This window comes from Squalius cephalus (genome assembly GCF_949319135.1).
Source record: "Squalius cephalus genome assembly, chromosome: 3".
NCBI classification, from domain to species: Eukaryota; Metazoa; Chordata; class Actinopteri; order Cypriniformes; family Leuciscidae; genus Squalius; species Squalius cephalus.
The window spans coordinates 1,293,688-1,321,555 of NC_137124.1; the positions used below are offsets into that span (position 1 = coordinate 1,293,688).

Genomic DNA, 27,868 nt, shown 5'->3' on the forward strand with positions numbered 1-27,868 from the left:
ACACTGCACTTTACAAGTGATAAAGCAGCCTACAAAATTATTTTGTCTGTTTTATAGGTTTAATCGTTTGAACTAAAACACCTGCAAAAAACTCAACCACGAACACACGCCTTCTCGCTTACCTTTCAATGGGATATTTACATAACACTGAATGCTTAGGGAGGAATGCATTGTTGTAGGTATTTCTAGTTTGGTTAAAGATCGAATGTAATAGTAAATGAACCACTCAGAGTGACAACTATGTGGTTTGTCATTTGACTCGAAGCTAATAAAAACAGGGACTTTGAGGAGAGCATGAACAAGTTTATCAAGGGACTTACAGCTTAACCTGTGTGTAGGATATTACATTCAGATAAGCAATGGTTTGGGTGAGTTTGACTGAGTTCAATATTACTATAACCATAATTATTTATACTCATAATCATAATTAACCATACAATATTTCTTAATTTTTTTTTGTTTTGTTGTTGTGTATCATATAAGAGTTATAACAGATTCAGACTTTATACTCCATGCACATTGTAAGAAATGGCTGACACTTCGACAGCGACTATAATAAGCGATTAATTTAAGTAAAAATATTTTAAAATTGTCTCAATTTGAAGATGCAGTTGGAGTGATTTTCATAAATTTCTCCAGACATTAAAGACAATTTCATAATTTTGTTCTTAATCTACATTACAGGTCAAAAGTTTGGGATTGGAATTAATTATTTATTTTATTTTTTTAAAGAAAGGCAATTGTGCAATTTTAAAGAATGCTATTAAGTGACAGTTTTTACAGAAATAATATTGTTTTCAACATTGATAATAATCATAATGTTTCTTGAGCATCAAATCCTCATATTAGAGTGATTTCTGAAGGATCATGTGACACTGAAGACTGGAGTAATGATGCTGAACATTCAGCTTTGATCACAGGAATAAATTACACTTTACTATATATTCACATAGAAAACAGCTGTTTAAAACTGTAATAATATTTGACTGTTTTATTGTATTTTTAAATAAATGCAGTAGGGCTGCACGATATTGGAAGAAAAAAAAAATGATATTGCGATATTTTGTTTTTCTGCGATATATATTGCGATATGAAAACAATTTCACCAGATTACTTGAAAAGCTCGATTTGAAAATAAGTAATAATTCTAGAAAGATTAGGCCTATTGATGTTGTAGTGGAGTTAATCTGCATAGAAAATAATAAACAAATTCCAAGCGTAGATAAATACAGTGAAACAAAGATACAAATGAAATAAACTTGTGCTTTATGTTTTTCAGGTAAGCCTAACAGTATTTAGGGACAGAAAATGTATAATCAAATGTAAAATAACACGGCATAGTCTTCACTGTATAAATGTAATATAAATTAATCTTTGTTAAAGCTACAAAAGTGATTTTCTCTTTGTCTTTTGTTGTTTGATTAACATTAATGGTATTTATAGGCTGCTGTCACTTTAAGACTTCATGCACAGATCCAATATAATGATACACATTATAATTGTTCATGTTGATCCAAGAGGTGCCAGATTCAATATTAAGTTCAATATTCTTTACTGTTAGATTACAGTCAAACTGTCACAGACTAAAACATTGTTCAATGTATAAATTAACCAATAATAAAGCAATGTTCAATTAACTTGAGAAGTTTCATATGGGAAAGTACATTACAATTGTATATATTCAATATTCAGCTGCACTATCAATTTATATTATAATCAACAGTATTTTTACAAGTAAATATTGATGAAATATGCAATTATTCCCAAACAAAAGCACTATTTTCCTTTAGTTACACTTACAGGCACTTAGCATAACTCCATCAGGCTTTATAAACAATTAAGTAACATATTTTCCTGTTCAAGAAGACGCTTCACTAGGATTTCAGTAAGGAACAACTGTTTAAGCTCACGTTCGCTGTTAAGCCTCTTCACATCATATTCTTTCATAACGGAGACTGTCTCTTAGCAATTTATACAAATGCAATTATTATGACTCCCAGTGAAAAATGATCAGATTTCCAGTGCTCATAAAATCGACGGCCCTTCTTATCTACTTTCTTTCTTTAATGTGGCAATGGTGGTATCCCAAATTCCTGATAAAAAGCCATGTCTGAACCTTTAACCCTCAGACGGTCCTCGGTCATTTCTGACCGAAACATTTTCTGTTTTGAATTTCTAAAAATCACAGCTTCATCGGAATGTTATGAAACTTGGTGACTTTTATGGCATTAGGTATGTGAATAAAAAAAAAAATTGAGGTCATGATCCGAGCATGCTAAGTGGTCGTAAAAAAAATAGTGACGATTTTGGTCTTCAGTCAAAAATGACCGACCCATAGGAAATGAATGGGAAATTGACAAAAAAACCCCAATTTCTCCGAATTTTTGTGTGTACAATCTACAAATCGGCCTCAATCCTAAAAAAAAGTACACCGCTGTAAAGGGGTGACACTCTACAACATCAAGAGTACAAAAAAGACACACCCACCCACACACACACACACATACACACACACTTTTATACACATAAACACCAATAAATTTTGATTACAAAAAATCTGTTTTGAATTTTTAAAAATCACAGCTTCATTGGAATGTTACGAAACTTGGTGACTTGTATGTGCACACACAAAAAAATTGAGGTCATGATTCGAGCATGCTAAGTGGTCGTAAAAAAAATAGTCACACTTGTGGTCTTCGGTCAAAAATGACCCCCATAGAAAATGAATGGGAAATTTAAAAAAAAAAAAAAAAAAAAAAAAAATATTTTACAAAAAGTATTATAATTGAATGAATTGCATTTTTTGTTACAAATTCTGTACAAAAAAAAAAAAAAGTAAATGTATCCATAAACAGCTGGGGAATTCACATGCCTCTCCATAGAGAACTGTAGATGCCATCTAGTGGTTACACCATGCTTCTACGCTTTCTCTCCATACTCTCACCAGATGGTGCTAATCTGCTTCAAACATTTTTTTTGAAGGCCTAGACTCTATATTAAACTAAAATACTGCATAAATAAAAAATAAAAAAATACATATATTTATATAATTTTTTTTATTAATTTCAATGGCAAAAATAGACCATAAATATTGCATAAATATTAATAAATTCAATAAAATGATCTCAAAATACAAAATTAAAAAGAATAAATATTATAGAACAAAAATAAATTGCATTGGTTTTACTGGGATGGAGGAAGTTTCATTTTTAGGCATCCGGTCACTTCTGACCGGGAAGGCCCAGGATGTGACTCCGAAACAAAGACCGTCTGAGGGTTAATGGTCACTCACTCACTCACGGTTTACCGCTACACCTGGACTTAAACCTATTGCTGCCACCTTGTGGTGATACTGTGATACTGCCACCTTGTGGTGATACTGTGATACTGCCACCTTGTGGTGATACTGTGATACTGCCACCTTGTGGTGATACTGTGATACTGCCACCTTGTGGAGATACTGTGATACTGCCACCTTGTGGTGATATTACACATTGCAATGTTGATGCTGAAATGATATCTTGCAGCCCTAAAAGGCAGCCTTGGTGAGCAGAAGAGGCTTCTTTCAAAACCATTTAAAATCTTATTGACTTCAAACTTCTAAATAGAACTGCATTTCTTCCCTTGTTTTCTTGTTATTTATGATAACTACTTTCATCTTAATGTGCACTGTACAAAATGATAAATCATTTTTGATATACAGACAAAAAAGGAGTCATCACGGGTTCCTGTGCTGGAAAGAGGGTGTTTGTATTCATAAGTTTTTTAGTTTTTTCACTGTAAATGACATGTCAAAATGATCTCAAGATGCCTTTACTTATGTATTTTCTGATCTTATGTATGTGTTTATAGGTGAACTATTTGACAGCTACCAAGATGAGTAGAAAAGCACTGATCATTACAGTGCTGAGTTTAGGTCCGTAAGTTATCATGAAAATTCTTTATTTAAAGGTGCTCTAAGCGATGTCACGCGTTTTTTAGGCTGAAACATTTTAGGCTGAAACATATTAATCAAAATCAATTGACATGATAGTAAAAGGTCGGAAGACCAAAGTTTCACGTGGCGCATTCAGAGATTTTTTCTCCTGAATTACCGCGGGGTGTGAATTGTGCTAAACAAAACGTTGCCCTATCTTCTCTGAAAAGTGTTCCGCACATTCAGCTGACATAAACCACAATTTCAATAAATGAAAAAACCTATCCAGTGATGAAATATTTTCTGTGTTGACACACATTTTGTGCGATGTCCTAAACTGTCGAAATAATCACACAACGCGTGCCATAATGACACGTCCAATTCGCGAACTAATGATTCCTGTGAACCGATTCATTTTAATGAATGGTTAAAACAACTGTCCAACACTGAACTCACGAGACGTCTGAATTGGTGTATAACTAATCGGTAACACATTTCAATAATGTTCCATTTTTTAAACTCTAACTAACTACATTAGTTCAAATTTACTTTTAATAAACTGCACTTCTAAAGCATTGTTAATGTTAATTTCAACATTTAGGCTAGTCTACTAAAAGCCTACATTATTGAAATCAAAGGTTGTATTTGTTAAAGGAGAACATTTTTTTGTAAATTTGGAGTGCTGTCAATACAGAGAACAAAGACAAAAATCGGTGTTGCCTACACCGTGTTATCCTCTTTTTAAAATTTGCACCCTGTTGATTCAATGGGCCAAGTTTTAAACCTGCTTTTAGCCTCTTAACATCCTTGATGTGTCATTACAAGTGCACAGAAAATGTGAGTGATTCCTTCAGAGTGAACACGGTGAATCTGACTGCAGTAGATGTGCAAGATATGAATAAAAGTGATGTTAATTCAGCCAGCGCTCATACCTGTGTTTTCTTCCTGTTTTCGGCTGAAGTCCATAGTAGTCGATTGTCGAGTTCGGGCGCATGATCGTACGAACTAAACCTATGCGCGTGAACTCGACAATCGACTACTGTAGATTTTTGTCGTTGTTCTCTGTATTGACAGCACTCCAAATTTACAAAAAAATGAGCTCAATGTTAAAATTGACCGGAGTTCTCCTTTAACAGTTAATGCACTGTGAAATAACATGCACAAACAATGAACAGCTGATTAATAAATATAGTACCAAATGTATTGCTCATGGTTAGTTCATAGCCTAGTTAGTTATTGAGAATGTAAGTGTGCTTACCCCATTTTTTTTTTCTTTTAGTAAGAGTGCTTAGCAAGATTTTTAATGCTACTTTTTTATTCTACTTTTTTATATTAATATGATTATACCAAAATAATTATCAGGTCTAGCAAAGAAGGATTTTATCTTACAAAGCTATGAAATCCAGAGGTAAAATCACAGCTTTTTTTAATAAAAAGGGCAAAAAAAAAGATGACAGTGTCTGTCAGCCACCACCAAAGACCATTTTCGACCCAGGAAAAACCCTGGGGGAGAATTTTGATATGGCCGACACACGACCAAAGAGACGACGTTTCGATGAACAAATAGCAGAGAATAGGGAAAAGGAGAAGTAACGCGCAAAGTCCCGAATTTACATCAGAAAAGCCTTCGACTCGTTCATGACTGTTTCAGGAAGCACGGAAGGGAGGAGGGGAGGGGACGGAATGAGGAGGAGGGAGGGTTGAGCTAGCCTCCATTTTGTTTGACAATACTTTGAACGTCAACAAGAAGTGACGTTACCCAACATCGCTTAGAGCACCTTTAACATATTACTTATTTAAGTGTGACATTTGCTCCATGATGACTGTTACTTTGATTTTTACTTTGATATTTTTAACAACAGTATATTGTAGTACCACTGCTGAAACTACAACTCCAACATCAGCGGACACTACAACTACTGACACCCCAACACAACTTACTTCTACAACTGAAACAACGGTCACAACTCCTTTACCCTCTACAGTTCTAGTTAGGTTTTCCAGCAATGAAGATTTTGTATTTTCAGATTCATCATCAGAAGCATTTAAAAACAGAGAAAACAATGTCATAAAAGAGGTAAGTTGTGTGATCAATGTTTAAGGCACATTCAATTTGCACTGCAAACTAAATAGTAACATTCTTCCATTTTAAAGTATTAAGCATTTTATTTTTGAACCCTAATATAAATATTAGTGTAAACTATTTGCACCCAACATATGCACGTTATTTAAGTGCAAATAGTGTTCTATTTTATTTGCGTTCAGGTGGAAATATCAATTTGCTGTTATTTTAATCATTTCCTGTCCAGATTTTACTTTACATAAATAAATTAAGATCCACAAATAATTGTAAAGAGTTTAACAAGCCCATGACGAGGCCATACCTCTCGTGAAATGAGCTCTGACGCCTAAGGAGCAATGAAGGCCCTTAGACTCATAAGTCAGCACGTTAGGGTCCACTATCCAGTGTGATAATCTCTGCTTTGTGACGGCGAGCACCTTGGTGCGGCTGCCAAAGCATACAAAGAGCTGTTCCGACTGTCTGAATGAGGCAGAATGCTCCAGATAAACTCTGAGAGCCCAGACGGGACAGAGTAAATTCGCGTCTCTTTCGTCCTAAGTCGAACGGAGTGGAGAGCACTTTAGGACCATAACCATGCCTTGGCTTAAGGACGACTCTGGAGTCGTTAGGCCCAAACTCAAGGCAAGAAGCACTTACTGATAGCGCTTGCAAATCGCCCACTCTCTTGACTGAAGTGAGCGCCAGTAAGAGAGCGGTTTCTGAGCGAAAGATGCTTCAGGTCGAAGGTGGCACCTTTCAATGCTTCCAGGACTGTAGAGAGGTCCCAGATAGGCACAGAGAGGGGGTGCAGAGGGTTTGGCCTCCTTGCCCCTTTAAGGAAGCGCACAACGAGGTTGTTTCTTCCTAGTGATTGTCCGGCCACAAGAGCGTGAGATGCTGTTATGGCTGCCATATACACTTTGAGCGTGGAGGGGGTGCGACCCGCATCCAAGAGCTCTTGCAAGAAGGCGAGTACACTTGATACTTCGCACGAGTAGGGGTCCAGGCTCTGTGCTGCACACCAGCCAGAGAATAACACCCATTTCTGAGCATAGAGGCGCCTAGTCGAAGGCGCTCTTGCTTCAGTAATAGTTTTTAGCACCCTTTCCGGGGGACACCCAGGTACCCATTGAGGGGCCATACATGAAGGGCCCACAAGTCGGGACAGTGATGACAGATTTTCCTGTTTGTCTGCGTGAGGAGATCTCTCCTCAGCGGTATCGGCCATGGGGCTGTTTCCAGCTGCTGTGCCAACTCGGAGAACCATAACTGGGTCTTCCAGAGAGGGACTATTAGTAGCACTGCACACTTGCTCTCCCTGATCCGTTCGATGACCTGTGGTAGCATTGTGACTGGAGGGAATGCATACAGCGGGCAGCTCGGCCAGTCGTGGGCAAGCGCGTCCCTACTTTTTGTGAAAAATATTTGGCAACGAGCGTTGTCTTCTGAAACGAAGAGGTCGACCTCTGCCTCGCCGAAGATGCTCCATATCAGCTGAACCGTCTGTGGGAGAAGAAACCATTCCCCTGGGGGAACATTAAAAATCAGTGAAATCATAATCAACCACCCCTTTAAATTAATTGTGAAAGACTTAAGTCATAAATACATTGACAATTAAAAACCCCTCACTGGTCACTCGGGTGGTCTATTAAACAAGGATACAGAGGGGAAAAAACTAAATTCCTACACCAAATGGTTCAAAAGTTATGAGCTGAAAAAATAAGTGAATAAATAACAATAACAACAGAAACTAGAATGTACATTTCCTGAAGAAAATGTGAGTGGTGCTTGCAGTTGCAAAACTCGCAACTCGGTTGCTAGAGTGTGGTACATGATTGCATACGAGCCAACAAAAATGTCTGTACGATGTTCTGGTGCTGAGATATGGCGTATTCATGTTGTTCAGGTGGTTGCTAGGGTGTTCTGGGTGGTTGCTAGGGCGTTGCTAGGTGGTTACTAGGGTGTTATGGGTGGTTGCTATGGTGTTGTTAGGCAGTTGCTATGGTATTCTGGGTGGTTGCTAGGCGGTTGATAGGCAGTTGCTAAGGTGTTCTGGGTGGTTGCTAGGCGGTTGCTAGGCAGTTGCTAAGGTGTTCTGGGTGGTTGCTAGGCGGTTGCTAGGGTATTCTTGGTGGTTGCTAGGGTGTTCTGGGTGGTTGCTAGGCGGTTGCTAGGGTATTCTAGGTGGTTTCTAGGGCGTTGCTAGGTGGTTGCTAGGGTGTTCTGGGTGGTTGCTAGGCGGTTGCTAGGGTATTCTTGGTGGTTGCTAGGGCGTTGCTAGGTGGTTGCTAGAGTGTTCTGGGTGGTTCCTATGGTGTTGCTAGGCAGTTGCTATGGTATTCTGGGTGGATGCTAGGGCGTTGCTAGGCAGGGTTAGGGTTAGGGTGTTCTAGGGCGTTGCTAGGCAGTTGCTAGGGTATTTTGGGTGGTTGCTATGGTGTTCCTAGGCAGTTGCTAGGGTATTCTGGGGGTTGCTATGGCGTTGCTAGGCAGTTGCTAGGGTATTCTGGATGGTTGCTAGGGTGGTTGCTATGGTGTTGCTAGGCGGTTGCTAAGGTGTTCTGGGTGGTTGCTAGGTGGTTGCTAGGGTATTCTTGGTGGTTGCTAGGGCGATGCTAGGTGGTTGCTAGGGTGTTGTGGGTGGTTGCTGTGGTGTTGCTAGGCAGTTGCTAAGGTGTTCTGGGTGGTTGCTAGGCGGTTGCTAGGGTATTCTCGGTGGTTGCTAGGGCGTTGCTAGGTGGTTGCTAGGGTGTTGTGGGTGGTTGCTATGGTGTTTCTAGGCAGTTGCTATGGTATTCTGGGTGGATGCTAGGGCGTTGCTAGGCAGTTGCTAGGGTGTTCTAGGTGTTCTGGGTGGTTGCTAGGCAGTTGCTAGGGTGTTCTGGGTGGTTGCTATGGTATTTTTGGTGGTTACTAGAGCGTTTCTAGATGTTGCTAGGGTGTTCAGGGTGGTTGCTAAGGTATGTTTGGTAGTTGCTATGGTGTTACTAGGTGGTTGGTAGTTGTCAAAGATGGTTACTATGGAGTTTTTATAGAGTTCTTAAAATCTTTAATAATGAGTGCCTTCAGTATGGCACAAGGCCGCAGGCCCCTTTGGCCGAATATGCACAAGCATGGAGCAATATCACAAGGCTACGAGTGTGATATTGCTTTAAAAAATGTAAAAAAAATTTTTTTTAACTTATTTATTGGTTTAGGGTGGTTGCTAGGGAGCTCTTAGTGGTTGCTAGGGTGCTGAAACTGGTTGCTAGGGTGTGGCTATGAAGATTTTAGGCCATTACTTATTGGTTGCTTGATAATATAGACCCCTTTTGCGCCGACGTCACAGTTACGTCACGGTGCTAGCTGGAGGCAAAACAAACGGAAAACTGGAGGCGGCCAATACAAACCAGCACAGATTCGGCTACATAATAAGGAGCTTAAATTATTATTTTTATTATTAAATGTCATCTTGTTGTGTTGTTGGGTGCAAGAATCGATGAAAAATGAGTATGCTGTATCTGGAATTTTTATTTCTAGAAAATATTCATATCATTAAAATTGCACCGTAGTGTCACTCTTTACATTGTCGTCTTCTTGGCGCTGGCTAGGCAGAACTGCGGATCGTACCACACAAGTCTTTACATGACCATTCAGCACATAGTTATAGGCATCTAAATATATATGCCCTCAGTTTCTCTTTACCCTCGGTTTCTCTATCGGGTAGGTGTAGAAGTCAGGCCACTCAACCGGAGGTTAACGTTAATCCTTTCAGATCGTCCATTGACTGAGCGTGTACGGTCATCTGGTTCCGTCCGTTAAAATTAACTTTTGCAAATAACAATCGCGGTCCTGGACAGTGGTGACCTTGCACATTAAGACAAAATCGGATTTTCTCCAGTCATTGTTAAAAAAACAAGCTAACAAAACTTGCAAACTAGCGTCAGTGAAGCGGCCAGAGGGATCTTTCTGCCTCCAGCTAAGCCCCGCCCACACAAATACGTCACCATGTTTACCAACTGTAAAAGGGTCTATAAATCCTCTGAGGGAGAGAGAGAGGGAGAGATGCAGGGGTGTCAGGCCCTTTGGAGTCTGTGTGTGTGAAAACGGCAGAACGGGATTCAAATATTTTTAGAACTCCCAATGTAAAGTCAATGGGACTTTTTTGGCCGCTTTTTCGTCCACTGTGCGAACATCGTACACCCGATCGCTGAGAAAAGTCATAGCACACCTCTCCTCAATGAGCCGGTCGATTTGACACCTCACTCAGGGGTCTGAGACAAATGGTGCGGGGCGCATTATGCGCCAAACTTTTGTCCAGAATAATAAGAAGTAGAAGAATAACTAGAATGTACATTTCCTGAAGAAAATGTGAAGTGGTGCTTGCAGTGGCAAAACTCGCCGCTCGGTTGCTAGGGTGTTGTACAAGATTGCATACAAGCCAACAACCATGTCTGTACGATGTTGTGGAGCTGAAATATGGCTTCTATATGTTGCAATATGGTTGCTAGGTGGCTTTAAACGGTTGCTATGGTGTGGCTACACAGTTATCATAGTGATATTTATAGACTGTTTCCAAACTGAAACAAATGAGCCAACCCCCATCTCTATACAATGTTCTGATGCAGAGATATAGGTCTTGCAAAACGGTTGCTAGTGTACTCTGTTTGGTTGCTAGGGAGTAGCTTGGCAGCTGCCAATCATGAAACTCCAAAGGCTTCTTGTCACTATGAATTATATAAACCAACCCCCATCTCTATACAGTGTTCTGATACAGAGATATAGGTCTTGCTAAATAGTTGCTAGGGTACTCTATTTGGTTGCTAGGGAGTGGCTTGGCAGCTGCCAATGATGAAACTCCAAAGGCTGCTTGTCAGTGTGAATGATATAAACCAACTCCCATGCCTCTGTGACATTCAGAATAGAAGATATCCCTCTAGGATTTTGGTTGCTAAGGTGCTCGACAATGGTTGCTAGGGAGGGGCTAGGAAGTGTTGAGGTGATTCATGATTGGCTGTTTGCTGCCCCGAGTCAAATGAAACCACCCTCATGTTTCTACGACAATTCAGTCCGGAGATATCCCTTTGATCTCTTTGAATGGAAGTCTATGGAACTTGTTGCTAAGGTGCTCTAAATTGTTGCTAGAGCGTGGCTTGATAGCTTCACAATGATCCTGAGAGAATGATTGGTCATCTGAGTAAAATGAGCCCGCCCCCTTGTCTCTATGACACTGTGATCCAGGGCTATGTTCAATACAATGTCCCTATGCAAATTTACCATAGTAGGAAAAACACATGCTATGGTGTCCTACACCATAGTAAGTCAATGGTAAACTTTGGGCAGCTTCTGCCCCCCAGGGGTGCAACTTTTACCCCATTGTGAGGTATGTTCTTACAGAGCCTGTCAGCCTCTTCAAATGTGGCAAATCACACGTTTCTGCAAAATCCTCGCTCAGAGCTACGAGCGGTCAAAGTTTGTCGCAATGTTTATGGGATTTTTCGGCCGCTTTTTCGCCCCTGGGGCGAACACCGTACCCCCGATCGCTTATAAAAGTCATAGCACACCATTCCCGAATAATCCGCACGATTTGACGCCTCATTTGTGGGTCTGTGACAAAAGCTGCGGGAGGAGTTACGGGCCAAACTTTCGGCGGAATAATAATAATAAGTATGAGCAATAACAATAGTGATGCCTTGCTTTCAGCAAGCACCACTAATAATAAGTATGCAAGAGAACACTAGTGATGCCTTGCTTTCAGCAAGCACCACTAATAAGAATAATAAGCATGAGCAATAACAATAGTGATGCCTTGCTTTCAGCAAGCACCACTAATAATAAGTATGAGCAATAACAATAGTGATGCCTTGCTTTCAGCAAGCACCACTAATAATAATAATAAGTTTAAATAGGATTTCAGTAAGTTGGCTCTCTCAAGCCAACTTAATAAGTTTAAATAGGATTTCAGTAAGTTGGCTCTCTCAAGCCAACTTAATAATAATAAGTTTAAATAGGGTTTCAGTAAGTTGGCTCTCTCAAGCCAACTTAATAAGTTTAAATAGGATTTCAGTGAGTTGGCTTTCTCAAGCCAACTTAATAATAAGCAACAACAACAGAAAAATAGGTGCAAATATCCCCTCCAAGCACTGAAATACTTGTTCCAGAAGATGTACAAACAAATTTAAAGTGCCCCTATTATGCTTATTAGAGTATTGGTAACACTTTATTTATACAATGACACCTTAAAATAAAGTGTAACCGAGTATTGCCTTACATGCAGTGTGTAATAGAGCTCTTTGTGAAGGTAAAAGCTCTGCAAAGTTCAAAGTGCAGATAAACTGAATTTTTGTCTACTAAACGAAAGACTAGATTCTGAACTGAAACGAGTCGTCAGTAATTCAGTTTCAGTTCCTGCTGAACCCGCGTAGGTTTGTAACTAATTTGCATAATGCCAGCCTGTGGTCTTGATTGGCTGAACAGCGTCTCTTAGCCCCGCCTTCAAACTCTGTAGTGTATCTGAGACTGAAAGAGTTTGGTTCGTGTTGTTCGTGTCGAGAAGACGCTGTTTTCTGCTGACAAAGCAAATCCCCTTTGATGAGATTGATACGGTAAAATCCACGCCATCATTACTGTTCGTATCACTGTGATCAAGAGCTGAGGAAGAGCTGGAATTCAGATATGCTAATAGGCGTTTTGTTTCCAATGCCCACTGTAAGCGGTAGACCAATCACAGCAGACTGGGCCATCAGACCAATCAGTGCAGGGTAGGCTTGCAGAAAGGAGGGCTTTAGAGAGACTGAATTTTCAAACAAACCGTTTTCAGACTCTTTGAGAAATGAGGTGATGTGCAATGTATATTATGTGAAAATAATGTGTTTTTTTAACCTAAAATAGACATTAAATAGAATAACAGGTGCACTTTAAGATACACCATTGAACAAGAACTAAAGAGTAGACTACTACAGTAAATGTTAATATGCACTCAAATTTGTAAATAATAATGGCAGATCATGTAAAAAAGAATGAATGACCACCAAATGTCTTTCATGTTGTAGGTTTTTAACTGTGGTTAAAATTTGTAACTAAATGTTGAACCTGACATTGTGAATCTGTTTTCCACAGATTAAGCCAATCTTTGAAAGGGAATTCGGTAACTCCTTCGTTGACTTGAAAGTTACTTCGTTCCGGTGGGTATTTTTGGAAAACAAAAATGTCTACAGTCTAAACAGCTCTCTCTATATATATTGTGGACAAGTTAGAAATAACAATTTTAGATTTCCAAACATTCTATTACGAATGCTGTAATAATTCAGTGATGTTTTTGTATGAACAAGGAGTCTTATAACAGAAGATTTGCGCCACACAGAGATCTGATCCACCATAATCCCAGACGGATTCAATGATGGTGAGATGAGATCTCAGTGTGGGCTGTACCATCAGTTGTTGGGCTCCTTATTTATAAAACAAAACATGTCAAGATTATTCCAAAACTTGCAAAAGGAATTTGTAAATCTAGAAATCTACTGGTACACTAGGGCAAAAGATATCAGCAACTGTCAAATATTTTTTGAATCACCTATATTTTGTTAACAACAGCATCTGACAGACTTGTATAAAACCACTTTTAAAACCACTTTTAAAAAATGACAATGTCTCTTTCTCTGCCCCGTCCGTTCTGTAGTGCTAGATTAATCATCACAGATATGGATGTAACATTTAGAACCGTAACCAGTGAAACGAATATATCAAATGCCATTTTAAATGGCAACACCACTCTAAACATCACCAGTGTTGAGGGTAAGTCAATCAAGCAATATCATCAATGCAATGTCATTCAAAACGGTTTGGAATGCTTTATGTTAGTCTTTATTGTTATTAAACTATAGTTGTTTGTAGTTGTTGTTTATACACTATTTTTTAAGGATTTTGCTGAAGATTAATAGTCTCTCAACTGTATTTTATTTAACTTTATTCTACAAATTATCCAAACACAACAGTAATAAGTCCTACCGAAGCCACTACAACCAGTCCTACAGTTCAGCCAACTCAAACTTCAGCGGAAACTACAACTACTGAAACTACAACAGTTCAGCCAACTCATACATCAACTGACGCTACAACTACTGAAACTACAACAGCTCAGCCAACTCAAACATCAACTGACGCTACAATTACTGAAACTACAACAGTTCAGCCAACTCAAACATCAACTGACGCTACAACTACTGAAACTACAACAGTTCAGCCAACTCAAACATCAACTGACTCTACAACTACTGAAACTACAACAGTTCAGCCAACTCAAACATCAACTGACTCTACAACTACTGAAACTACAACAGCTCAGCCAACTCAAACATCAACTGACGCTACAACTACTGAAACTACAACAGCTCAGACAACTCAAACATCAGCGGGCACTACAACTACTGAAACTACAACAGTTCAGCCAACTCAAACATCAACTGACGCTACAACTACTGAAACTACAACAGTTCAGCCAACTCAAACATCAACTGACGCTACAACTACTGAAACTACAACAGCTCAGACAACTCAAACATCAACTGACGCTACAACTACTGAAACTACAACAGCTCAGACAACTCAAACATCAGCGGGCACTACAACTACTGAAACTACAACAGCTCAGTCAACTCCAACATCAATTGACGCTACAACTACTGAAACTACAACAGCTCAGACAACTCAAACATCAACTGACGCTACAACTACTGAAACTACAACAGCTCCGCCAACTCAAACATCAACTGACGCTACAACTACTGAAACTACAACAGTTCAGCCAACTCAAACATCAACTGACGCTACAACTACTGAAACTACAACAGCTCCGCCAACTCAAACATCAACTGACGCTACAACTACTGAAACTACAACAGTTCAGCCAACTCAAACATCAACTGACGCTACAACTACTGAAACTACAACAGCTCCGCCAACTCAAACATCAACTGACGCTACAACTACAGAAACCACAACAGCTCAGCCAACTCAAACATCAGAGGACACTACAACTACAGACACTGCAGCTACGACTTCTTCCCCTCTAACCACAACAACACAATTTACTTCTCCAACTGAAGCAACGGTCACAACTCCTTTAACCTCTGCAGTTCAAGTTAGTTTTTCCAGCAATGAAGCTTTTGTACCTGAACTGTCAAATCCATCATCAGAAGCATTTAAAATCAGAGAAAACAAAATCATAACAGAGGTAAGTTGTGTGATCAATGTTTAAGGCACATGTGATTTGCATTGCAAACTAAATAGTAACATTCTTCCATTTGAATGTATTAAGCATTTTATTTTTGAACCCTAATATAAATATTAGTGTAAACTATTTGCACCCAACATATGTAATGTATGTGATTTAAGTGCAAATAGTGTTATATTTTATTTGCTTCCAGGTGTAGGTATCAATTTGCTGGTATTTTAATAATTTCTAGTCCAGATTTTGCTTTCACTACTTAATAGTGGTGTGATCCGCTGCACTACTATTAAATAGTGAAAGCAAAATCTGGAAATGACAAAATTACAAAACTCACATTTCGGATAATATTGCGGTTTTTGAGTCACGGATGACAATTCCGATTTTTGAGTCACGAAAAATAAAAGATTTGAGTTAGGTAAACGCACACAAACACTCTGAAGGTAGTAGTTAGTCTTTTAATAAATACACAGGTACATCCATACAAGGAAATCCATGCAATTGTTCTATGATCAGCTTAGGCTTACGATGCTTTTGGGAAACGCAGCCATGGCTAAGGCCCCATCCACACTACTGCGTTTTTGTTTAAAAACGGAGACCTTTTGCTATTTTTACACCTCCCGTCCAGACTAAAACGGCAAAAACGGAGACCCAAAACGGAGAAGTTTAGAAACGCTGCTGACCCGTTTTTCGTTTTGAATCTCCGGAGGTCTTTTAGTGAAGACGGGTCAAAACGGAGGACTTTAGAAACGATGACGTAGTAGAGGCTCACACTCGGCTCTATGATTGGGTGTCATCAGTCATGGCGTATATCTTTGCTAGCAGCTGTTGTGCAAGTAAATTCTGCATTTTACAATGCTATAACTGCCTACATGCGCCGAGCTATTATTCGAGCGATCTGTGACCATTCCCGTGTGCAGCAGCGGCATCGACCGTACATGGAGCGTCGGTTTTGGGTTAACCCGGGAAGAACCAGCGCATGGTGGGATCATTTTATCAATGAAATTGTGTTTACACCGGCACGCGCATGCCCAGTGTTGGTGAATGGTCACGTGATCCGCATTTTCAGTCATTTTAATGTGGACAGAGATCAATTCTAATACGCAGCTAAAAAGCTGGTGTGGACGGAGATCGTATTCGTTTTAATTCTCCGTTTCTAAACTAAAACGCAGTAGTGTGGACGGGGCCTAAGAGTTGATACAGTCCACCCTAAGTTAAAGGGGTGGTATAATGCCACTTTTTGCAATGTTTAAAATAAGTCTTTGATGTCCCCAAGAGTGTGTATGTGAAGTTTTAGCTAAAAATACCCCACAGATATATTTTTACAGCATGTTAAAATTGTCCCTTTTTGAGGGTCAGTAAAAATGTGTTGTTTCGTGTTTGTCCCTTTAAATGCAAATGAGCTGCTGCTCCCGGCACAGAGGGTAGAGCTTCAAGAGGTAGCAGCTCCGATTACCTCATGCAGACACACACTAAATTGTCAGAAACTGTTCAGCCTTTTATGTTTAAACTGGAGTCGGACAATGGTGGAGAGACTCAAGAAGAAGTGACAACATATAAAATCGCTTGTGCGGGAATGGTTGTAAAATGCCTATAGAGTGACATGCTATTGCATTTGTGTTACGTATTGTATTGCATGTGAAAAAATGGATGCGACAGCTTGAGCAGACTCACAAATGTGCTCGACTAAAACAACTCTTCCTCTTCTCAACACTGCCTTTGCGAAACTAAAATCACCCGCGCGTGTGAAACACGGTTTAAGTCGACGCGCCTTACCATATATAATAACAAGCACAAACTGTGTTAAAAATAATGATATGCAAGTAAAAATGTAGGCTATCTGTCCTACAGCGTTTTTCTACTTTACCACAGTAAAGGATACAAATACAATAGGCCTAATTAAAAGCTAACCAAGGAAGAATCTTTTATAATCCCCTTAGAAAATGGTGACATGTGAGTGAAGATTTGGGAAAAGAAACAAGAGATTCCATGCAGGGATGAGTCACGATTTTTGAATATTCGATTAGTTGATTTAATTATAGAATATCGAATAGGTTGTGCGATTATGCGCGCTGATGAGAGAGGGGGCTGAACATATTCTTCTCTCTAATAAAGGCAGGAATCTCTATGTGTCTGTATGTCCGTTTGCATTTTTATTATTTCGAGAACCGTTCATCCAATCGACTTCACAAGGGAGTGCATGCAGTGTCGCATTTGGTGCAATATAGATGGACACGCGAGACGCGACACATTCAGAATGAATAAACTTTTAGTAAACTACAGAACAGCGCGAGCGGGAAGCGGCGCACCTCACACGGGCAGAGAACGCGTCCGAGAACAGACACTGCACTGGTGATTTAAAACGCACACACACAGGTCTGTTAAATTAAGCAATACTTTTAAGGTAGTCTAATATTTTTCTGACTAACAAATTACTGACACAGTAAAGGGTAGATTTAAATAAAGAAAAACGAAAGAAAAACTAAATTTAAATAAAGAAAAACAAAATTAAGTTAAATTAAAAACGAGATTAATTTAGATTGATAATAACGGGTAAAAAGGCTAATACATTTCGTTTCTATTATTGTATTTTCCACAATGTCAAAGCAACGCAGCTTAACCCAAAACACAAACTGCGCTCTAGCCAGAGAACACTCCAATTGCTGGTACGCTGGTTCTATTTCTAGCATGCATGCGTTTTCCGCGTGGCTCGAGCCGCGCCTGAGACGCGTGTCTCACGCAGGCAGTGTGCAAACTCCAACCTGTTAACATGGGAGCCGAAATAAAAACGGACATTCCACGCAGCTGAGACGCTCACGCCACGCAGCCAGTGTGTCGCCGGCCTTATTCAAGCGCAAATGAGAACCGTTTCGCGGGGGATCCCAGGTGTGCAAAAAAACAAACAAAAAAAAAAACAACGAATATTCGAATATCACATTTTCAAATCGAATACCAACCCACCGAACGAATATTCGAATATTCGGGTCCAGCCCTAGTAGGTTTATTTTCTTTTTGAAATGTTTTGTTTAAAAGTAGAGAGTTCAAGCTTTCTATATGGAATAACTAACGGAATATTGTTAAATCCACTGATAATCGGGTGACCAGATTGCAAAACAGAATTCAAAGGACAAAGCTTAAATTTATGGGCTCACGCACAGCTCTCTCATTCGTCGTGAATCCCAATTCTCCCCCAATATTTCCATGGCTGCAATGTAACATTTAAGTGCTAACCTGTTATTTCTTTTGTAAACAAAGCTTTGTGCTGCAGATCATGTAAAAATGAATGAATGACCACCAAATGTCTTTCATGTTGTAGGTTTTTGACTGACGTTAAAATTTGTTACTAAATGTTGAACCTGACATTGTGAAACTGTTTTCCACAGATTGAGCCAATCTTTAAAAGGGCATTCGGTAGCTCCTTCGTTAAAATGAAAGTTATTTCGTTCCGGTGGGTATTTCTTTCCTTATTATAAGAATACATTTAATTTTTGGAAAACAAAAATGTATACAGTCTGGACAGCTATATATATGTGTGTGTGTGTGTGTGTGTGTGTGTGTGTGTGTGTGTGTGTGTGTGTGTGTGTGTGTCTGTGTGTGTGTGTGTGTATGTGTGTATGTGTGTGTGTGTGTGTGTATATATATATATATATATATATATATACACACACATATACACACACACACACATACATATATATACATATATAAATAGCTTTAGTGGACAAGTTAGAAATAACAATTTTAGATTTCCAAACATTTCTATTACAAATGCTGTAATAATTCAGAAATATTTTTGTATGAACAAAGAGTTTTATAACAGAAGATGTGCGCCACACAGAGATCTGATCCCACCATTATCGAGAATTACATGGAAGACACAGAAACAACTGAGGCTAAACACCATAAATTCATAGAACTATGGCAACTTCTCCAAGATGCCTGGAACAACCAACCTTAAAAAACTCCTAGGAAAGAGTTGTTTTGAAGGCAAAGTGTGGTCACACCAAACACTGACTCGATTTGCTTAACCCCCTTGTGTTATGTTGCGGGTCAATTTGACCCGTTTAGATTCCCTTTCAAGGGAACTCGCGTTGCGTCGAGTTTGACGCTATGGGAACGCTTTGCGTGATGACGTCTTGAAGCACATGTAAAATCAGTCCAGTGGTGTGGCGGAACGTCAGAGGCGGGTGACGTCACATACCAGGAAGCTATAAAAGCCGGCCCGAAACAGAAAACGAAAGCTTTTTGAGTCTTCAGTTGCGCTCTGTGTTGTAATCTGTCTTGTTATTTGGTGTTGTCTGTCTATATATATTATATTCAGTATGGCGAGCAAGCAGCAGTTTAGAGTGTGTGTCCATCCCTGCCCGCGTTATTTAACGGGAGGTGATACTCACACTCTTTGTGTTGTTTGTTTGGGAGAGGAGCATGCCCGGTCAGCACTCGAGGGTGGTGACTGTGTGCATTGCTGTGCGCTTCCATTGCGTACGCTCCGAACCCGCTTGGATCGGTTCAATCCCGACCACGTTCCCCAGGGCTCGGGTCCCGCCGCGGCTGAGGCTCGGCGGCGATCTCAGACCTGGGGTTCGCAAATGGATCTGTCAGTGGATGTTGAGACGGGCTCTGCCTTATCTCAGCCTCTTTCTGACAGATCCAGTGCCTCTCATCGGGGTGTGGAAGCACGCGCTGCGGTTTCTTCCCCCCCGATGGAGGCACCAGTACTGCAACTATCCAGCTCTGAGGAGTTGAATGTTGTGAGTATTGACGCTGAGTCTGAGGATTCGCCACCTCAGTCTCACGCGTTTGAGGAACTGCTCGATGTAATCACTAGAGCAGTTGACAGACTTTCTATTGAGTGGCCAGAGGATAGGCAGGACGTTCGTTCGAAAAGCAAGCTCGACGAACGCTTCCTGCCATCTCGTGCGCAGCCCCAGCGCAGGAGCCTTCCGTTTTTCCCCGATCTCCACACCGAGGTGTCGAGATCGTGGGGGAAACCAGTGTCTTACAGAGTTTTTACACCACACACATCTCACTACTCTTCAATTTATAAATATAAAGAGTATGGTTATGGGGAGATGCCGAAGGTGGAGGAGACGCTTGCGAGCTATCTCTCTCCAGCAACGGCATCTTCCCTGAAGGCTCCTACACTTCCATCTAAGCCAGTTAAAATGACATCTTCCCTGGTTCATAAATCGTATGCAGCCGCTGGTCAAGCTGCAGCGTGTCTGCATACGATGTCCATAATGCAAGCCTATCAGGCTGAACTTTTGGGTGATTTAGAGGAGGGCGGGGGAATTGGTCCTGACACTGTATCAGAACTACGCAGGGCCACAGATCTGTCTCTCAGGGCCACCAAGGAGACCGCTAAATCAATCGGGCGGTCTATGGCAGCCCTGGTGGCCACTGAGAGGCATCTGTGGCTCAATCTGAGCGATCTGAAAGATAAAGAGAAGCATGTTCTCTTAGATTCTCCTGTCTCCACTGTTGGTTTGTTTGGCGATGCAATAGTGCGGTAGCAAAATCAATAGAAGCTTCTAAACAAGCAGCTGCTCTCCAAAAACTTCTCCCCCGCCGTTCTTTCTTTGAGGCTGCTGAGCGGGAGCAGCCTCACTCCTCTAAGAAGAGCGCTGAGCACCGTGCCACTCAGAAACAGAGTGTGTCCTCCCGTGCTCCCCCACAAAAATCTCGGGGACACGGAGGGCGCTCTCAAACCCAGCAGCCCTCGAGGGGTAGAACGAATCTGCGGACCGTTATTACCGCCAAGAAGGCTGCTGGGAAGAAGTCCTGACGTCCGAGGGCTCAGGACAAATGAGGGTAGTCCCCCCCGAAGCAGAGCGGTCAACACCTCTTTTTACGGTGCCCGTCTCTCTTCGGTACCCTCAGGGGACCGTTCTGCCAACCCTGCCGCCTCCGGTGTTACAGGGCGCAGCGGTCTCCGGCGAGCACATATCTCAAGGACCACCCGGAAACGTAGTGGCCTCGGGATGCCCGCCCCCTCCGAGGAGGGTGTTAGAGCAGTCTGTTCGGTCGTTCCCTGCCGGTGCGCCGCTACAGGGCGACGAACTGACTACTCAACAACAACAAAATCCAGAAACCAGTCTCGAGAGGCTGGTACCTTTAGTAGAATCTCTGACAGCGTGGAAGCTACTGTCAAATGTTTCTCGTTGGGTCCTGCAGACCGAGGAAAAAGGGTATCAGATACAATTCAAGAAACGCCCACCTCGGTTTATGGGGGTCCTGCCCACAGTGGTGGGTCCCGAGCAGGTTCTGGTTATGGAACAGGAAGTAAACACTCTGTTAGAGAAAGGGGCCATAGAATATGTACCTCCCTCCAACAGGGAAACCGGGTTTTACAGCCGGTATTTCATAGTTCCGAAGAAGGACGGGGGATTGCGTCCCATTTTAGATCTTCGAGTTCTGAACGAGTCAGTCATGCAGCTCAAGTTCAAAATGTTAACATTGAGATAGATCGTGCCACAGATCAGATCCGAGGACTGGTTTGTCACGATAGACCTCAAGGACGCATATTTCCATATTTCCATCCGTCCGTGTCATTGGAAGTTCCTGAGGTTTGCTTTCGGGGGCAAAGCATACCAATATCGAGTACTTCCATTCGGCCTAGCTTTATCACCCAGCACTTTCACCAAATGCATGGATGCAGCACTGGCGCCCTTGCGCCTCCAGGGTATTCGCATCATGAACTACATCGACGATTGGTTGATTTTAGCTCAGTCGCATCAGTTGGCGGTTCAACATCGAGATGTTGTTCTCGCCCACATGAAAGAGTTGGGGTTACGGCTGAACGCCAAGAAGAGTGTGCTTTCTCCTCTCCAGAGGACCACTTTTCTAGGCGTAGTTTGGGATTCAGTGTCGATGCAGGCGCGCCTGTCACCGCCACGTATAGAGTCCATCCTTGCAGCTGTGAAGAATGTAAAGCTAGGCCAGCTACTCACTGTCAAACAGTTTCAGAGACTGTTGGGTCTCATGGCAGCAGCTTCCAACGTGATACCTTTTGGACTGCTACACATGAGGCCCCTGCAGTGGTGGCTCAGGACCAGGGGGTTTTCCCCGAGGGGCAACCCATTTCGCACAATCAAGGTCACGCGGCGATGCTTACGTGCCCTGGTTATGTGGAAGAAACCTTGGTTCCTGTCCCAGGGCCCAGTGTTGGGAGCTCCTTGTCGTCGCAAACTGCTAACGACGGATGCTTCCCTCACGGGTTGGGGAGCGATCCTAGAGGGTCGCTCATCGCAAGGTCTGTGGGAAGACCATCATCGTTCCTGGCATATCAATCGCCTAGAGATGTTAGCTGTCTTCCGGGCTCTGAGGAGCTTCATCACAGATCTCAGGGGGCACCATGTGTTAGTGCATACAGACAACACGTCGGTAGTCGCCTATATCAACCACCAAGGGGGTTTGCGCTCGCGCCCATTATCAAATCTGGCACGCCATATCCTCTTGTGGTCCCAGGGGAAGTTGTTGTCACTCAGGGCAGCCTACATCCCCGGGGTCCAGAATATAGGAGCAGACACTCTGTCGAGGCAGGGGCCGAGGCCCGGGGAATGGAGGCTCCACCCCGAGGTGGTGGAGTTGATATGGAGGGAGTTTGGCCAAGCACAGGTGGATCTGTTTGCGTCTCGAGAGATGTCTCACTGTCCACTTTGGTTCTCCCTCACGCATCCAGCTCCTCTCGGACTGGATGCTATGGTACAGGCATGGCCGAGGTTACGCCTGTACGCCTTTCCCCCAGTTGCTCTGCTCCCGGGAGTTCTGGAGAGAGTTCGCAGGGACCGGGTTTGCCTGCTTCTTATAGCCCCGCGCTGGCCGGGCAGAGTATGGTTTCCCGATCTTGTGTCCCTCCTCGACGGGCATCCTCTGGAGCTTCCTGTCAGGAGGGACCTTCTGTCCCAAGCAAGGGGTTCAATATTCCACCCCCGCCCAGAACTGTGGAACCTGTGGGCTTGGCCTCTGAGGGGGCCCAGCTCATAGAGTCAGGTCTCTCAACTGAGGTTGTTGAGACCATTCTGCAGTCCAGAGCTCCCTCCACGAGGAAACTTTATGCCCTGAAGTGGAGAGTGTTCACTTCTTGGTGTAGTGACCGTCGGTTGGACCCAGTTAACTGCCCAATTGGTACAGTGCTGGAGTTCCTGCAGGACCGGTTCACGGCAGGTCTGACCCCGTCCACTTTAAAGGTTTATGTGGCGGCCATAGGTGCTTACCACATTCCTTTGGGTGGAATGTCTGTGGGGAAAGACCCTTTAATATCTCGTTTCCTTCGTGGCACTTGGAGGCTGAGGCCTGCAGTTCACTCTAGGGTGCCACCATGGGACTTGTCCATTGCTCTACGAGGCCTGTCCCTGGCCCCCTTTGAGCCCATTGAGGAGGTTCCTGAGAAGTTTCTAACTCTGAAAGCTCTTTTCCTTCTGGCTATTTCTTCTCTTAAGAGAATAGGGGATCTGCAAGCATTGTCGGTTGCTCCGTCATGCTTAGAGTTTGCTCCGGGTATGGTTAAAGCCTTTCTTCATCCAAGACCGGGTTATATCCCCAAGGTCCCCACTAATGTGGTTAGACCTATTGTTCTGCAGGCCTTTTGTCCTCCTCCTTTTCAGAATGCGGACCAGGAGGCTAATAATTTGCTTTGCCCAGTTCGGGCGTTAGACGCCTATGTCCACAGAGCTGCCCTGTGGCGCAAAAGTGATCAGTTGTTTGTATGCTTTGGGTCCCCTAACAAAGGAGGTCCGGTGTCTAAGCAAAGGATGAGCAAGTGGGTGGTCGAGGCTATCTCACTTGCTTATGAGGCGGCTGGACAGCCTTCTCCTTTGGCTGTCCGGTCGCACTCTACGAGGAGTATGGCGGCCTCTAAGGCCCTTATTTCAGGAGTGTCGTTACAGGATGTTTGTGATGCGGCAGGCTGGTCCTCACCGCACACTTTCGTCAGGTTCTACTCTCTGGATCTAGACTCTGCTCCAGGGTCTCATGTTTTGTCTTCCTAGTGCTGCTCACCAGATTTCACACAGGACAGACATTTGTAGCTATGGAGGCGTTGGTATAGACGTTCCCATAGCGTCAAACTCGACGCAACGCGAGTTCCCTTGAAAGGGAACGCCTCGGTTACGTCTGTAACCTCGGTTCCCTGAAGAGGGAACGAGCGTTGCGTCACCTTGCCATATCTCCTTCATGCCTGTCAGCACGACTTCAGACTTTTACGAAGCTTTCGTTTTCTGTTTCGGGCCGGCTTTTATAGCTTCCTGGTATGTGACGTCACCCGCCTCTGACGTTCCGCCACACCATTGGACTGATTTTACATGTGCTTCAAGACGTCATCACGCAAAGCGTTCCCATAGCGTCAAACTCGACGCAACGCTCGTTCCCTCTTCAGGGAACCGAGGTTACAGACGTAACCGAGGCGTTTTCTAGTTGTTGGAAATACTGGTTAACCTATGTTTTTTTTCTTGATATTTTGTGACTTTTTCTCATTTATCATCATGAACATGCATGCAAAGTTTCAACATGCTGGTGTTTTTTGACATATACAAAAAAAAATTACTGTTACTTTCGTGATGTTCGCGGGTCAATTTGACCCGCATATTTTAACGCTCTAAGGCAACTGTACGGGCCCAAAATAATACAATTTCTTGGTTATATTTTGTTATTTTATTTTTTTTACTACCTTATGAATCTAAAAAATTAGATTTTCCACACTTATTTCAATACAGAAAAATATTTTGTCAGCCACAGATGGTAAAAATTACCTATCATTTATTTTTTCAAGCTACCTGAAATAATATTAAACCTTTTTTTTTTCTTGATATTTTGTGACTTTTTCACATTTATCATCATGAACATGCATGCAAAGTTTCAACATGCTGGTGTTTTTTCTTTTTTTGACATATACAAACAAAATTACTATTACGTTTGTGATGTTCGCAGGTCAATTTGACCATCATAGGCAGCTATTCAAAAGCAACTGTACAGACACAAAATAAAAACATTTATTTTATGTATGTCAGGGCATCAACTTCAGTTCTAAAGTGTAAGTGTATCTAAAAGTGATCTAACCCAAACCAAACACACTTGAAAAAGCTAAATCATGGTGTTCAGAATTAATTGCAAATTACAAATGAAAATCTTTGACAGACACAGATAGTAAAATAAGTTGTCATTTATATATTCAAGATATCTGAAATATCTTGAGACTTCGACATAGACAGCAGGAAAAATGAGCTCAGATTAATTGATTAATTGTTCAGTTATGATGTTCTAAGCAAAAAAAAAAAAAAAAGTAAAAAAAAAAGGTATATGCAAATATATATAAATATAATCAAATTTAAATTTAAATATAATCAAATCCAAATTTTGTCAAAACAAAACAGTTTTAAAAAATGGATAAAAAACATTTTCATTAAATCATATCTTCAGATATATATTTTTTGGAATATTTGACAAATGTTGACATTAAAATTTTACAGTTTGAACCTGAATCTTTGTTGTTTTTCATAGTGTGATTTTTGAGGAATTGTATTGAATCCAATGCGGGTCAATTTGACCCGGACCATAAGAGGAGTGCACAGAATTCCAACATAACATGAGGGTTAATAGACATTAACTCTTAAACAGTGCAGTAGTTTGCTGGCAGGTTGTTCCAGCATCTTGGAAAGGCTTTCACAGTTCAATAGATAGCTTTAGTCTCAATTGCTTGTGTTTTTTCATGTTATCCCAGATGGATTCAATGATGGTGAGATGAGATCTCAGTGTGGGGTGTACCATCGGTTGTTGGGCTCCTTATTTATAAAACAAAACATGTCAAGATTATTCCAAAACTTGCAAAAAGAATTTTGTAAATCTAGAATTCTACTGGTAGACTAGGGCAAAAGATATCAACAACTGTCAAATGTTTTTGTGTTTTTTTCAATCAAATGTTTGTTAAATGTTATACTTTGTTATTAACAGCATTTGACAGATTTGTATAAAACCACTTTTAAAAACATTTTTAAAAAATAGCAATGACTCTTTCTCTCCCCCGTCTGTTCTGTAGTGCTGGATCAATCATCACTGATATCGAAGTAACATTTAGAACCGTAACCAATGAAACAAATATAACCAATGAAACAAATATATCCAATGCCATTTTAAATGGCAACACCACTCTTAACATCACCAGTGTTGAGGGTAAGTCAGTCAAGCAATATCATCAATGCAATGTCATTCAAAGCGGTTTGGAATGCTTTCTGTGTTACTCTTTATTGTTATTAAACTATAGTTGTTTGTAGTTGTTGTTTATACAATATTATTTATGGATTTAGCTGAAGATTAATAGTTTTCTCAGCTGTTATTTTATTTAACGTTATTCTACAAATTATCCAAACACACAACAGTAAAAAGTCCTCCCGAAGCCACTACAACCAGTCCTACAGCTCAGCCAACTCAAACTTCAGCGGAAACTACAACTACTGAATCTACAACAGCTCAGCCAACTCAAACATCAACTGACGCTACAACTACTGAAACTACAACAGCTCAGCCAACTCAAACATCAACTGACGCTACAACTACTGAAACTACAACAGCTCAGTCAACTCAAACATCAAATGACGCTACAACTACTGAAACTACAACAGCTCAGCCAACTCAAACATCAACTGACGCTACAACTACTGAAACTACAACAGCTCAGCCAACTCAAACATCAAATGACGCTACAACTACTGAAACTACAACAGCTCAGCCAACTCAAACATCAACTGACGCTACAACTACTGAAACTACGACAGCTCAGTCAACTCAAACATCAGCGGGCACTACAACTACTGCAACTACAACAGTTCAGCCAACTCAAACATCAACTGACGCTACAACTACTGAAACCACAACAGTTCAGTCAACTCAAACATCAACTGATGCTACAACTACTGAAACCACAACAGTTCAGTCAACTCAAACATCAACTGATGCTACAACTACTGAAACTACAACAGTTCAGCCAACTCAAACATCAACTGACGCTACAACTACTGAAACTACAACAGTTCAGCCAACTCAAACATCAACTGACGCTACAACTACTGAAACTACGACAGCTCAGTCAACTCCAACATCAGCGGGCACTACAACTACTGAAACTACAACAGTTCAGCCAACTCAAACATCAAATGACGCTACAACTACTGAAACTACAACAGCTCAGCCAACTCAAACATCAACTGACGCTACAACTACTGAAACTACAACAGCTCAGTCAACTCCAACATCAGCGGGCACTACAACTACTGAAACTACAACAGCTCAGACAACTCAAACATCAACTGACGCTACAACTACTGAAACTACAACAGCTCAGCCAACTCAAACATCAAATGACGCTACAACTACTGAAACTACAACAGCTCAGCCAACTCAAACATCAACTGACGCTACAACTACTGAAACTACAACAGCTCAGTCAACTCCAACATCAGCGGGCACTACAACTACTGAAACTACAACAGCTCCGCCAACTCAAACATCAACTGAAGCTACAACTACTGCAACTACAACAGTTCAGCCAACTCAAACATCAACTGACGCTACAACTACTGAAACCACAACAGTTCAGTCAACTCAAACATCAACTGATGCTACAACTACTGAAACTACAACAGTTCAGCCAACTCAAACATCAACTGACGCTACAACTACTGAAACTACAACA

At 41.5% G+C, this 27,868-nt stretch overlaps 1 protein-coding gene across 1 annotated transcript in view; it reads left to right on the top strand.

Annotated features, from left to right (window-relative positions):
- Positions 1-224: 224 nt before the first annotated feature.
- LOC307156284 (uncharacterized protein) overlaps positions 225-27,868 on the top strand; it is a gene marked incomplete at its 3' end in the record, with an annotated part of 38,788 nt that continues 11,144 nt past the window's right edge. Inside the window, exons 1-9 of the mRNA XM_079867578.1 lie at positions 225-368; positions 3,853-3,916; positions 5,779-5,993; positions 13,077-13,141; positions 13,636-13,751; positions 13,952-15,189; positions 18,567-18,631; positions 26,216-26,349; positions 26,556-27,281. Coding sequence (XP_079723704.1) covers positions 360-368; positions 3,853-3,916; positions 5,779-5,993; positions 13,077-13,141; positions 13,636-13,751; positions 13,952-15,189; positions 18,567-18,631; positions 26,216-26,349; positions 26,556-27,281 — 2,632 coding nt within the window. The 5' untranslated portion in view covers positions 225-359. The remainder of the gene's footprint in view (positions 369-3,852; positions 3,917-5,778; positions 5,994-13,076; positions 13,142-13,635; positions 13,752-13,951; positions 15,190-18,566; positions 18,632-26,215; positions 26,350-26,555; positions 27,282-27,868) is intronic.